The sequence below is a fragment of the Leucoraja erinacea genome, chromosome 5 (assembly GCF_028641065.1).
Source record: "Leucoraja erinacea ecotype New England chromosome 5, Leri_hhj_1, whole genome shotgun sequence".
Taxonomy (NCBI): domain Eukaryota; kingdom Metazoa; phylum Chordata; class Chondrichthyes; order Rajiformes; family Rajidae; genus Leucoraja; species Leucoraja erinaceus.
Genome location: NC_073381.1, coordinates 39,627,712 through 39,641,895, shown reverse-complemented (window position 1 = coordinate 39,641,895; position 14,184 = coordinate 39,627,712). Strand labels below are relative to the sequence as shown.

The 14,184-nt window shown below is 41.2% G+C and overlaps 1 protein-coding gene across 3 annotated transcripts in view; it reads right to left on the bottom strand.

Moving 5' to 3' along the window:
• Positions 1-212: 212 nt before the first annotated feature.
• LOC129697145 (protein LYRIC-like) overlaps positions 213-14,184 on the bottom strand; it is a 62,773-nt gene continuing 48,801 nt past the window's right edge. For 2 of the 3 annotated variants that reach the window (XM_055635398.1, XM_055635397.1), the window contains exons 9-12: positions 12,190-12,306; positions 8,694-8,786; positions 5,508-5,646; positions 213-3,358 (exon numbers count right to left, since the gene is read on the bottom strand). In XM_055635398.1, coding sequence (XP_055491373.1) covers positions 3,303-3,358; positions 5,508-5,646; positions 8,694-8,786; positions 12,190-12,306 — 405 coding nt within the window. In that variant the 3' untranslated portion in view covers positions 213-3,302. The remainder of the gene's footprint in view (positions 3,359-5,507; positions 5,647-8,693; positions 8,787-12,189; positions 12,307-14,184) is intronic. The other variant, XM_055635399.1, reaches the window with a different exon arrangement.

Below are 14,184 nucleotides of genomic sequence, written 5' to 3'. Positions count from 1 at the left end.
TTTTGGGTGGGATTTATGACGTGTTTTTGGGCATGTTTGGAGCTTAGATGCTTGCGCAGAAGTTTAGTTTTTAGATTAGTTTGGAGAGATGATGGAGAAGGTCAATCCTTCGACCGGGTCAGTGTTACGGAGACACGAGGAGTTTTCTAATGTCTAAAGTAATAAGCTGGAGTTCGAAGAAGATTGTAGTAACGAGTTGGAAGAAACTTGGATGTATCTTACTGTTTTCTATCAACAATAAAGCATTTATTCATCAAAAGACTGTGTTTTAAGTCATATCTGAGAAGAAGCTCTGAAGGTCTCTGTGAGTGAGCTTGCATGCGTTTCAACCATTCTCATCCAAATAGCAGCTAGGATGCTAATTACCTGAAAGATATGAAAATCTGCCACTATAACAATATCATTTTGTTTTGTTTTTGTTTGTTTGTTTTGTTTTTGTTTTTTGGAAAAAAAACTAATAAAAAGATTTTAAAAGAAAGAAAGATTTTTTTCAATGTTTTAGAATTTTTCAGCAACAACCCTGAATTACAAACCTAACACCCAAATCACTCAGAAATTCTGGAAAAAGTGCAAACTTATTAAACAGTAATACAGATATTCCGGGAAAAAAAAGTCTGGTTATAAAAGATGAGCAACTTATTTTTAGACCAGTTTTAAATAAAGAACCACTCTGCATATTGAGTAGGGAATCCATAAGATTCAAAAAACCGTAATTCAAATATGAAAATCACAAGTAATTTTGTTAGAGAAAACATATAATTCCTTGTCAAACTATTTTGTTTTGCCACATACTTAACAGAAAATCTGGTAAACAGATACTTCCTTCAGATTTTAAAGTTTCCCAAAACTATAAAGAAATACATACAAATTTTTCATGCAACCTTCTTAAACCAGTAATAAAAATGGAGAAACAATCCTTACACTGGATATTATGATTATATAAACATTTGAATCAAACATCACTTTATAACACTAGCTACACTGTTAACATCATTAGGTACAATAACATTTCATGTTCAATATTTGATATAACATAATTGCAGCTCAAGATTTTTACTTTTTTTTAAAGCCAGGAGCTGAACTAAGCACAAAATCCATAAATTTGATCTCCATAACAGATTGAAGTCAGATATTTTGAAAGAAATGTGGTCTTCATGAAAAATAAAAATGTAGATGCAACATCATATTAATCCTATGTTGCTGTTGCAGGAGGGCAAAAAGTAAAACACTGAGTTATAAAAGGGAAGCAAATACTGCTTTAAACAAAATAGTGAATGTTTTTAAACCTTCTATAAAATTGTTAAGTCAACATTAAGGCTAATATGGACACTTCATGACCTGGCAAAAAGTCAGAGCTGGAGGGCCTTGCTATTGTTAATCACTGATAGATTAAAAACATGTAATGGGAGAGCAACTGTAGCAAACACCTCAATAAATATGGATAGTTTCACTGTTTGCAAAGAGTAAATATTATATTTAAGAAAACTGGCTTTGGAGGTATTGGTTGTATAAAACTAGCAGGCCACTTACAATAAACAATAGGTTGGCTTGACTTCATATTGCCCTTTAATTCATTTTTATTTCAAATAAAACTGGAAATTCTACCAATATCTTACATAGGTTTATGCCTAATATTAAATACATTCACAAATAATACAAACTATGAACCCATAGGAAAGTTACAAGTGCTGATTTAATAGTGCTGATTTAATTACTGTAAGGTAAATTGCTCTGTGTGCCTTTGCCTCGTATATGGTCTATTATGCTGGATTGCCTTTTTATTTTATTAAATTCTCACACCATTGACATAGATTCAGTCACAGCAACTAAAATGTAAATCCCACTTGTTTAAATAATTATCATTCTTTTTGCTAAGGTCACATGTCTCAGGAGATTGCAGTTTTGTCACAGAAGTGATTGACAGCTATTAAGTAAACACACTGGATGGTATTGGAAAATAGCACGTGTCAAATTGTTGAAATTTCACACAAACTGGCTGAACATCAATTGTCAAAATGTAGGCCATTATACACATTGTCAGGCTTAGTGCCTACAACTTGAGCTTATAATTTATGAAAGTGACCGTGTTAAATTTTGAAATAGTGACGTCAGAACAACAAAGCTGTGAAAAAGTGTATTATTTTAAAAGTTTCCAATGACCAACCTGATTGATTCTTACAACTGCTACCTTTATTCAGGAACATGGTAGATTTCTAGCAAAGTGTATTAAAAGATCACATTTTCATGCTCACTTTAAAACTCAGTGCTTTAAATCCCTAGAAATGGTGGTATTAAAGCCACCATACCACTACAGTCAATAAATAATACCAACTTAAAATTCACTTTTGATTAGTATAAAAAGCACTTACATGAGTGGTGTCCGGTGTCAAATCACTTAATCAGATGATCAGTCTTTATGATCTATTCTGCTGTTTTTACTATTCTGTTGTCTCAGATTATTTCTCTCTTTGTTTTACATAAGCTTTACAGCTAAACAGTCTGATATAGAGCACTTTTAAAGACAAAGAAACAAATTAAAAATGATCAACAGCATGGCCAAAATGGCACTACAGATTTATGGTAGGTAGGGGCGTGTTCTACGGCATGTTCCCCCTGCACGTTTTGCAAAAAGGATTTAGTGCATTTTTATCCCAAAAGATGCAAAATTATATTACTAAATCTTAAATCTGGTCAAGCAAGATTACTGAAGTGCTATATTGCTCTGAACTGACAATGGACAAATGGCAGGCTTTGTTTTTGGTATGGAAGCAAATCCATATGTCCAGCTCAATGCAGTGATGAGAGATCACATTTTAGTTCCATCTTGTCTATAAGAAACCAGTATTATGATTTAAGACACAGTTATTTCAAAAGTACAATTTCACAATAGGACACAAAACATCTGTTCTTGAATATATCAAGAGCAGTTTATAATGGAATTTAATTAAATATGCAAAATTTAAAAAAAATAACATTTTACACTGCCATAAATCACAGTTGCTTGGAAGTGGAAAAGCTACTTTGCATTCTATGTTGCGTTAGAATAGAAAACTTGACAGAGTACAGAGGCAATGCATCCCTTTTGTGGCTGACTGTTACCAGTCGGTAACAATGAGCACTTGCATTTACCAACATCTTTTGTGGCTTCCATAACTACATCAGAGTTTCTTACTTATTAGTCCCTTTTTCATTTTATGGACTTAGTGCATTGCTTCCTGCAGCAGAATGCCTGTACTTAGCAGTAACAGATGACAATTTCAGTATTAAAATCTGAACCGTTGCATGAATAAAAAAAGGCTGCATCAGGTTTCTCTTCTGGCTTTCATTTTCCTCTTCTCTGTTTTGGCACAGTCATTTTCTGTGATAAATTTTTAAAAAAGCACTTGAGAATGATTAATGTTTTTTAGACTTTTTTCAGAATAATTTGCCAACTGCAAGTTTCAACTCTTCCATTGGAGGACATTTTAATAAAATTATCCCCTCTCCTGTTAAGTTTCAGCAATTGTTATTTGTCCAGTAATTTAAGAGTTGCTGCCTCACAGTGCCAGAAATCAGGGTTCGATCCTGATCTTGGGCACTATCTACGCAGATTTTGCATGTTCTCCCTGTGATCGTGTGAGTGAGTTTCCTCTAGGTGCTTCAGTTTCCTCCCAAATCCCAAAGATGTGCGGGTTTGTAAGTTAATTGCCGCCTATCCACTACCACTAATGTTTAAGCAGTATATGAGAAAGTGGGATAATATAAGATCAGTGGGAATGGGTGTGGACTAGATGGGCTAAAGGGCTTGTTTCCATTGTATTTCTCCAAATGAACCAAGTAAAATGCTTATATTACTCATGTTTGCTTCACATAAAATTGAAATTGCAATTATAAAGAAGAAACAGCGTTTTTAAACAAACTGATCCAGCAAGGATGTACAAGCAATTCCAGGTCTCTGATCTAATGTGTACAATGGCTCTCTCAGATTACATTGGCTGAAGGCAACTACAAGATGAAAAGGTGAAGGGGAGGCTAGTGGCATAAAGGCCCTGCCTGGTATAACGACATCGCACAATTTAACCAAAAAACATTGAGACTGGGGGAATCACTCTATGTAAAAACAAAATTACAATTGGACTGCATGGCAAATTACATAATGCTTGCATTTTCAAAAGAAAGGAAGATTTTTAAATTTGTTGGCTGTTATCTATCTATCTATACTAAACTATTACTAAAACTCTCATCTTGACCACTTCCGTCTGGTCTGCGTTGTAATTAAATTTACGCAAAAACGATCACCCATTGTGCTACGATTTTTCGCCACCTTACTCACCATTCTCCCCTGCTGCAAGTCAAATAAGTTTTGTTCTGATCGGTGAAATAGTACAAAAGTTATGAAGGTTTAAAAAAATCTTAAAACCTGCCCCTTCCAGAACCCGCTGTCAATAACGCGGCGAGGAGAATAAAAAACTGAAGGGGCGCAGTGTGTTGAGCAGCTTGCGGAGAGTCAGTGGCTCGCGGGCTGCTTCTGTGGCGACCAGCACGACCAGCCGGAAGCTGCTGATTTGAACCGAACGCCTCTGAGTGAAGCCAGAGTGGGACCGGATCTGCGTGAGGCCAAAAGCTGAAGGTGCGGGGTGAGCATAGTGCGAGCACCTCCCCCCCCCCCCACCCCCCCCTTCCCCAACCCCCTTCCCCACACCCACCCTTTCCCCCACACCCCCCCTTCCCCCTCCATCCTTCCCCAACCCTCCTTTCCCCACACCCACCCTTTCCCCACACCCCCCCCTTTCCCTCCACCCTTCCCCAACCCTCCTTTCCCCACACCCCCTTTCACCACAGCCTTTTACCAACACCCACCCTTTCCCCACACCACCCCTCCCCACACCACCCCTCTCCCACACCCCCTTCCCCCTCCACCCTTCCCCAACCCTCCTTTCCCCAACCCTCCTTTCACCACACCCCCCCTTTCACCACAGCCCTTTCCCCACGCTCCTCCTTTCCCCACACACCCCCCCCCCACACACACCTCCTCCCTCCCCCACACACCCCCCACCCCCCCCCCCCCCCCCCCCTCCCCTACATCCCCCTCCCTCACACCCCCTTCCCTGAGTGGTGAAATATTGCTTTGGGGAATGGGTTGCGTTGGGGGGGACCAGGCCTCCCGTGTGACTGGGACCCAACAGGTCCCACTTAGTCCAGAATAGAATGATGGCTTTTGCTTCAGTAAACAATTCAAAACGAAAGCGCTGATACAACATTTTTTTTTCAAATGAAAATGGTTAACAAATTCCATCAAAATGAGGAATCATGAAAAACAGGAAATGTCAACCAAGCACATTTAAATGGAACCGCTGTCTCACACAAACATTGAGCGGTTTTGTTTCTAGCACGAGTGACTCACATTCCTGTGGATATTTAAAAAATCTGACTCATTGGTATTATCAATGCTTTGTTTTATGAACACTAGAAAAATAAGATATTTAACCCTCAAGTAGTTTGTTCCTACTTTAAATCACTTTGCTTACTTTTATTGGATGATGTGCTGGCTCCACGATTGGAAGGAGCAATCTCTGTCAAGCACTGTTGCATTTCAATTCCTGATCTTTGCGACATTTCCTTCGGATCCACATCTGCCAGAAATTTATTTTGTGAACCATCTAAGAGCTATCACACAAAAACAGCATGATTAGCTCTACTACAGGAACAATACAACAGTAACAATGATAACTTCTCTATTAATGTGCTGAGATATTACAATGGTTTTCACAGCTACATTATCTAATAAAAATATTGCCATACAAGTCAGATAAGAAAATTGTTTTGTATTGTCTGCTCATTCGAATCATTTCTGTGCCCAGCCAAGGTTCGTAGTCTAGCCACTATGTTCACTAATTGGACGGATTGTTTACTCACTCCAGACAACTTGTGTTCCATTACATGGCTTCACCTCATTTAAATGCTGCCAGTTATATGCAAGAAAGCCAGTGGCTCGTTAGTGCACAGTAACCATAGTTATCATGCAAAAGTTCGGTTTAGTTTATTGTCACGTGTACAGAGGTACAGTGAAAAGCTTTTTTGTTGAGTGCTAACCAGTCAGCAGCAAGACAATACATGATTACAATCGATCCATTTACAGGGTATAGATACATGATAATAGGGTGATTTCACCAAATGTCAAATGAGCGTAGATCCCCCCTCACGTGACCGAAAATTTTAACTGGAGGACATATGTCAGTTCGGTACATGTTAGTGAATGGGGAAACACGCACTTTCCCACCCGTTAAAAACATGGAAAACGGCCGATTTTTGAGCTGAAAATTTCTGTGCTAGTCGGGGTGACCGTGAAGCACAGCGACCTAAATTTTCAGGCAAAAAAAAAGATAGAAAGTAAGGTAATTACAAGAGGGAACTGAAGGTAGAAAACAGCGGAAGTGAACAGCCGACATTTGCCGTGGAGATTTAAAGATCCAAAATATCGGGAATTATCGCGTTTGCTCGCTGAATTTCATCAAAAGTAAGGCATTATTAACTTACTTTTGATGAAATTCAGCGAGCAAACGCGATAATTCCCGATATTTTGGATCTTTAAATCTCCACGGCAAATGTCGGCTGTTCACTTCCGCTGTTTTCTACCTTCAGTTCCCTCTTGTAATTACCTTACTTTCTATCTTTTTTTTGCCTGAAAATTTAGGTCGCTGTGCTTCACGGTCACCCCGACTAGCACAGAAAATTTCAGCTCAAAAATCGGCCGTTTTCCATGTTTTTAACGGGTGGGAAAGTGCGTGTTTCCCCATTCACTAACATGTACCGAACTGACATATGTCCTCCAGTTAAAATTTTCGATCATGTGAGGGGGGATCTACGCTCATTTGACATTTGGTGAAATCACCCTATAGAATAGCGTTTACTGCAAGGTAAAATCAGCAAGTCCGACCAAGGATAGTCCAGGGGGTTATCAAAGAAGTAGACAGTAGTTCAGGTGCTCTCTGGTTGTGTTAGGATGATACAGTTGCCTGATAACAGCTGGGAAGGAACTGTCCCCGAATCTGGCAGTTTGCGTTTTCACACTTCTATACCTTTTGCCTGATGGGAGAGCGGTGAAGAGTGAGTGGCCAGGGACTTGTCCTTGATTAAGCTGTTTGCCTTGCCGAGGCTGTGTGAGGTATAAATGGAGTCAATAGAATCAATTGTGCAAAGGAATCAGAGATGAGTAACAAACCTGTAGAGCAAAGGGGCAGGATTTGAAATTAGCCAGGCGTTATCTTTGTCCTTTGGGATGCTGGTAGAGTACAGTAACTTTAGCAGAGGATTTAAGGTCCACGGTACTTGGTGTGAGACACTAGAATAGAATTAAAGCCCAGATACTCTTCAAAGTGGTTTCATGAAATGTTTTATATTGACCCCAGAATTGGTACTGAGAAAAACATTATGCAGGGATTGCCATTGTATATCTATGGCATATCTCATTATTTTAGGTAGACACAAAATGCTGGAGAAACTCAGCGGGTGAGGCAGCATCTACGGAGAGAAGGAATTGGCGATGTTTCGGGTTGAGACCCTTCTCCAGACTGATGTCAGGGGAGGGGGTAGGACAAAAAAAAATGTTTTAATTTAATTTAATTTTAATACGGTTTATCATTTAAGAGCATGAGAAGTGGGCACCTTATAAACAGGGCAGAATTCAGAAATTCAACTTCACATCAGTCCCAGTTTTGTCATTCTACGCAAAACAGATCTTTATCAAAAAAGAAAGTGCTGGAGCAACTCAATGGTTAGGTATCATCTGTGGAGTACATGGACATTTCAGATCAGGATCCTTTTCCAGACTGTTGGAGTGGGGGGGTGGGGGGGTGGAGAAGCTGGAAAAAGAGGGAGTGGTAAAAGGGAAGTGGAAGATCCAGAATGGGAGGGGTAGGAAATAAGTGTACTCGGAGGGGAATGGAGAAAGGTGACCTGGTGGTGGGAGAAATGTGTGTGCAGCAGTAGTTGGGCATTGCTTGAAATTGGATAATTCAATGTACATACGATAGAACTTTTATTTATTCCAGGAGGGGAATTAATTAGAACCAGTAGAATTAGTTGTAAGCGACTCAAGTAGAATATAAGGTACTGTTCTTCCATTTTGTGTGTGGCATCACGGACAATGGAGGATGCAAAGGACGAAAAGGTCGGGATGGGAGGGGGAAGAAGAGTTAAACTGATTAGCAACCAGGATCTCCTTGCAGCAGGCGTTGATGGACAGAGGGCAATTGTTCGGTGAAACAGTCACCTAGTCTCACTGATGTAGTGGAGGGACATCAGGGACACCAAATGCAACAGATAAGGTTGGAAGAGGTGCAAATGAATCTCTGTCTCACCTGGAAAGGCTACTGTGGTCCCTGGTTGGATGTCCGAGAGCAGGTGCAGGGACAACTGTTGCATCTCCTGCAGTTGTAGAGGAAAGTGCCTGGGAGGTGGGCGGGTTATGTTGAAAGGGGAAAAAGTAGCGGAAAGAGTGATCTTTACAGAAAGCGAGGAGAGAGAAAGCAAGAGCACAAATATGGTAAACAGAGGAGAGACAATTGAGGGTTCAGAAAAACAGGTGGGGAACCCCATTTAATGAAGAAAGAGGACATCTCGGATGTCCAAGAGTGAAAGGCCTCATCTTGGGAACAGTGGTGGAGATAGAAAAATTGGGAGTAAGTGATTCATCCTTGCAAGAGGCAACCAACCTTATTTGTTTCTGCCTCCGAAGAATCAGCAGTTACTGGAAGAGTTTTTTTCGGTTCTTTATGTGATTTAGAACTGGGTTTCTCCAGTGTCACCTAGAATTGAGGAAATTAATTGTAACTTTTTATTTTATTTTTCTTAATCTTAATTTCTTAAAAATTGAGTTATGTCAAAACTAAGGGCAACTTTCTTATTTTAAAATAATTATATTCTTGGGCCAAACATGCGCAAGTGGAACTAGTTTAGATGGGGCATCTTGCGCATGTCCATGTCCCTCTAAACCTTTTCAATACATGTAAGTGTCCAAGTCTCTTTTAAATGCTTATGTACTATCTGCTTCAACTACCTCCTCTGGCAGCTTGTTCCGTATACTCACCGAGAGAAAAAAGTTGCTTCTCAGGTTCTTATCTTGCCTCTCTCATCCTAAACCTATGTCCTCTGGTTCTTGATTCCGCTACCCTGGGTAAAAGACTGTGCATTCACTCTATCTATACCCTTTATGAATGTATACACCTCTATAAGATCACCTCTTAGCCTCCTGCGTTCAGAGGAGTAAAGTCCTCGCCTGCTCAACCTTTTCCTATAGCTCTGGCACTTGAGTCCTGGCAACATCTTCATAAATCTCCTCTGCACATTTTTCCAACTCAGTGACATCCTTCCCATGGCAGGGTGATCAAAACAACATAAAATCAGCCATGATCATATTGAATGGCGGTGCTGGCTCGAAGTGCCGAATGGCCTACTCCTGCACCTATTTTCCATGTAAAACTCCAAATGTGTCTCACCAATGTCTTGTACAAATGTAACATAACATCCCAACTTCTACAAAGGTCACAACCCGAAACGTCACCCATTCCTCCTCTCCAGAAAGGCTGCCTTTCCCGCTAACTTACTCCAGCTATTTGTGTCTATCTTCTACAATCAAAACACTGTCTGGTGAAGGCCAATGCACCAAAAATATAGGTACCATCCTATCTATCTGTGACACTACTTTCAGAGAACAATGTGCTTGTACTTATAGATTCCTCTGCTCTATAACACTCCAAAGGGCCCAACCATTCATTTTAAATGTCCTATTCTGGTTTGATTGCAACACCTTGCACTTATCTGCATTAAACTCCATTAGTCATTCCTCAGCCCACTTGTCCAACTGATCAAGATTCTGCTGTAATTTTTGATAACTATCTTTTCCGTGTACAATACCACCTATATCAGCGTCAATTGCAAACTTAATAGTCATGCCTTCCACATTCACATCCAAATTGTTCATAGAAACCACAAACAGCACCGTTCCCTGAGACGCACCACTAGTCACATGCCACTAGTCCGAAAAACAACTTTCCACCACCATTCTGCTTCTTTTCATGTAGCCAATTCCAGTTAGTTAGCTCTCCGTAGATCTCATGGATCTAACCTTAAACATTCACTTTCCAATAATGTTAGGATATAAAGGGGGGGGGGGGGGGGGAACACAAAATACAGGATTTGGGAAAAGCGTGGGGGAATGAAACAGTGGTGTTGGTTTTTCAAAGATCCAGCATCAGCATGATGAGCTGAATGATGTCCTTCCCTCTATGATTCCATTTAGGGTTACAGGAAATCTGCTGAGGCTGGGAGGAAATTAGATTTCAGGTGTTGCTGGGGATGTAAGAGGAAGACTATGTATTAGGGCACAATGAAGTCTACCATTGACTCCAATTGCCGGCTCTGAACATTTCTGGGAAACCGAGCTGAATTTGAGGCAAGTTCATTTAAATATTTTCATGGCAATTAAGAAGAATGTGAAAAAGAATCCTGCGTCAAAGAATTTTTGCAGCTTTCTGTGAAGAAGTTCCTCTTAACTGTTTTATTATATCTGTTAGCTACTTATATCTGCTACTTAAAATCGATCATTACTTGATATATCAAGTACAAGGACTATTCACTTCTTGGACAGGATGAAAAACACTGAGACCAGATCTCGTTGCAAAATCTCGAGCATTTAAACAAAACGTAAATCTTTGTAACAACAGGTTATGTGATAATTGCTGCCAAAAATTGGTTTGTTGGATGCAGACAAGGGGCTGATGGTCCAGTTCTTTGACCAAAATAGGTGCGTGTGGTGGTGAAAACTATAAATATGGGATGAAGTTATGCATTCTATGTTACTAAAGACTAAGTACCACCTTGGACCGGAACAGCTTTTATTCTCTGATTGGTATCTAATCTTTGATGCTTTGCTTTCTGAGGTAAACTTAAAACATTCAATAATTTTACAAAGTGAATCTATCGCTTGTGTTCAATAATTATTACGTTGCAAGTTATAACAACTTTGAAACTATTTGAAAACTGATGGGTATGTATACGCTTTTTACATAATTTAACAAAATGAACAGAACACCAATCTTGTTGAAAGCTCCTTGACGAATTGAATTAGTAATTTTATAAACAATTAATGTTACTGTTTCCTGCTGTTTCCAAATCACAGTACAGGTACATTAACAAAAAAAAATGGAAGCAATATATTGTTGGGCACTTTTATCCTTATCGGAACATGTAGAAATGTTATCCAAAAATTTTCAAAGGATACAAATTCAGCTAAGCATCTGCAAGTGTGGTACCTTGAAGCACTCTGCTTTGTTGAAGATGTTCAGTTAGTACTATTTGGTCTGATCCATTAAATAATCATCAAGATGCTTTCAAATTCTCTAAAAAAGTTAATTCCCATTTAATGATTAATCAACGTTAGGTCTTTATTCTCTGGAGCGCAGAAGGTTAAGGGGGGACTTGATAGAGGTCTTTAAAATGATGAGAGGGATAGACAGAGTTGATGTGGACAAGCTTTTCCCTTTGAGAATAGGGAAGATTCAAACAAGAGGACATGACTTCAGAATTAAGGGACAGATGTTTAGGGGTAATATGAGGGGGAACTTCTTTACTCAGAGAGTGGTAGCGGTGTGGAATGAGCTTCCAGTGGAAGTGGTGGAGGCAGGTTCATTGGTATCATTTAAAAATAAATTGGATAGGCATATGGATGAGAAGGGAATGGAGGGTTATGGTATGAGTGCAGGCAGGTGGGACTAAGGGGAAAAAAAGTTGTTGGGCACGGACTTGTAGGGCCGAGATGGCCTGTTTCCGTGCTGTAATTGTTATATGGTTATATGGTTAACGTGATTAATGATTTATCTAAGAATAAAGTGGAGGCCATTTAAAACAGATGTGAAAAAACTTTTTCACCCAGAGAGTTGTGATTTTATGGAATTCTCTGCCACAGAGGGCAGTGGAGGCCAATTCACTGGATGAATTTAAAAGAGAGTTAGATAGAGCTCTAGGGGCTAGTGAAATCAAGGGATATGGGGAGAAGGCAGGCACGTGTTACTGATTGGGGATGATCGGCCATGATCACAATGGATGGCGGTGCTGGCTCGAAGGGCCAAATGGCCTCCTCCCGCATCTATTTTCTATGTCTATCCATGTTAACGTAGAATTTTCATTGTTTATTTATTTCAAACCACGTACCACTTCACTTTCAACCGAATCTTCTACATGTTTTCCTTTCTCTTTTCTCTTCTTTCGTTTTGACCTCCCACTGCCAGCAGGGTTCACCTGAGATTTTTCTTCTTCCTCTTCGGACACCTAATAATAATAATAATAATAATAATACTTTATTGTTATTGTAAATACATACAACAAAATTTCAGGCGCATTGCCCGAGCAGAGCTCCAACGTATCAGATAAATATTAACGACAATGGAAACAACAAAACGCAAGAAAACGTCATAATGTGCAAGTATAGTGTTGTGGCAGTACAAAATATTGGCTATGGGGGCTGTGTGTTCAGTGCAGAGTTCAGAGTGGTGATGGCCTTGGGGTAGAAACTGTTTGTTAATTTTGTGGTGTGTGATTTGATGGATCTGTAACGCCTTCCTGGGGGCAGAAGGGCAAACAAGTGATGTGCGGGATGAGATGAGTCCTTTGGTATGTGTGATGTCTTCCGCAGGCAACGAGAACTATAGATCTCTTCCAGGGCAGGCAGGTGTGTGTTGGCGATCTCCTGGGGTGTATAGATGACTCTCTGCAGAGGCTTCTTGTCAGCCGCAGAACTGTTGCCATACCATACCAGGATGCCATGTGTCGGGACATTCTCTATGGAGCAACGGTAGAATGACACTAGCAGCTGTTGTGGCAAGTTGACTTTCCTGAGTGATCTTAGGAAGTAAAGCCATTGTTGTGCCTTCTTTACCAGGGAGTGCGTGTTAGTTGACCACCTGAGATCAGCTGAGTGGGTGCCCAGGAACCTGAAACTGGAGACTCTGTCCACTCTTTCTCAGTTTATGTGCAGTGGGGGATGAGATCCTTTGGTATGTGTGATGTCTTCCACAGGCAACGAGAACTATAGATCTCTTCCAGGGCAGGCAGGTGTGTGTTGTCGATCCCTGCTTCTTCCTGAATTCAATGACGAGTTCTTTTTTTAAAATTGAGTGCTAAATTCTTCTCTGAGCACCAGCCTATTAATCTCTGTACCTCCTCCCTGTAAGCTGACTCATCGCCCTCAGTGATCAGCCCCGCCACTGTCATGTCGTCTGCAAATGTTATGATGGTGTTCATGCTGTGGGTCGGTATGCAGTCATAGGTATAGAGGGAGTAGAGGAGGGGGCTCAGCGCTCAGCCGTATGGAGCTCCTGTGCTGAGTGTCAGAGTGGGGGAGCGATGGGGTCCCATCGTGACTGACTGCGGCCGGTCCGTAAGGAAGTCCTTAATCCATAGGCAGATGTTGTGTTCGAAGTCTAGGTCGGACAGCTTGGAGACCAGTCTACTGGGTAGGATTGTGTTGAATGCAGAGCTGTAATCCACAAATAGCAGTTGCGCGTATGCTCCCCGTTGTTCTAGGTGGAGCAGTACAGTATGGAGGTTCAAAGGTTCATTTATTGTCACATACACCAACTGGTGTAGTGAAATTCGAGTTGCCATTGCAGCACATTATTAAGAATACAACATAACATTGAAAAGAAATTTAACATAAAACATAAAAACATCCCCCCACAATGGTTCCCACTGTGAGGGAAGGCACAAAGCCCAGTCCCCATCCCCTTGTCCACCCATAGTCGGGCCTATTGAGGCCTCCGCAGTCGCTGCTACGCGGCCCGATGTTTCAGGCCCTTCTCGCTGGGTGATGGTGCTCCGGCATCAGGAGAACCCTCTCAGCGGCTTGGGATGCCTGGAACGGCCACTTCCTTACTGGAGACCGCGGCTTCCGAAGCCGACAGGCCGCGCTGGACAGAACTCCACCTCTGATGATCTCGGTGAGAGATCCTAGGCTCCCGATGTTAAAGTCAGCGCCGCCGCCCGCGGCTGGCCGCTCCACAGACCCGCAGCATCATCATGTTATCATCAGCGGTCTCAGCGTTCTGGAGCTCCAGCGCGGCGACCCGGTCAAGGCATCGCCCGCTCCGTTCCGCGATAGCGCTCCAGCGCTGTGCTGCCGCCGAAGCCGTGATTCTGGCCGGTCCCCTC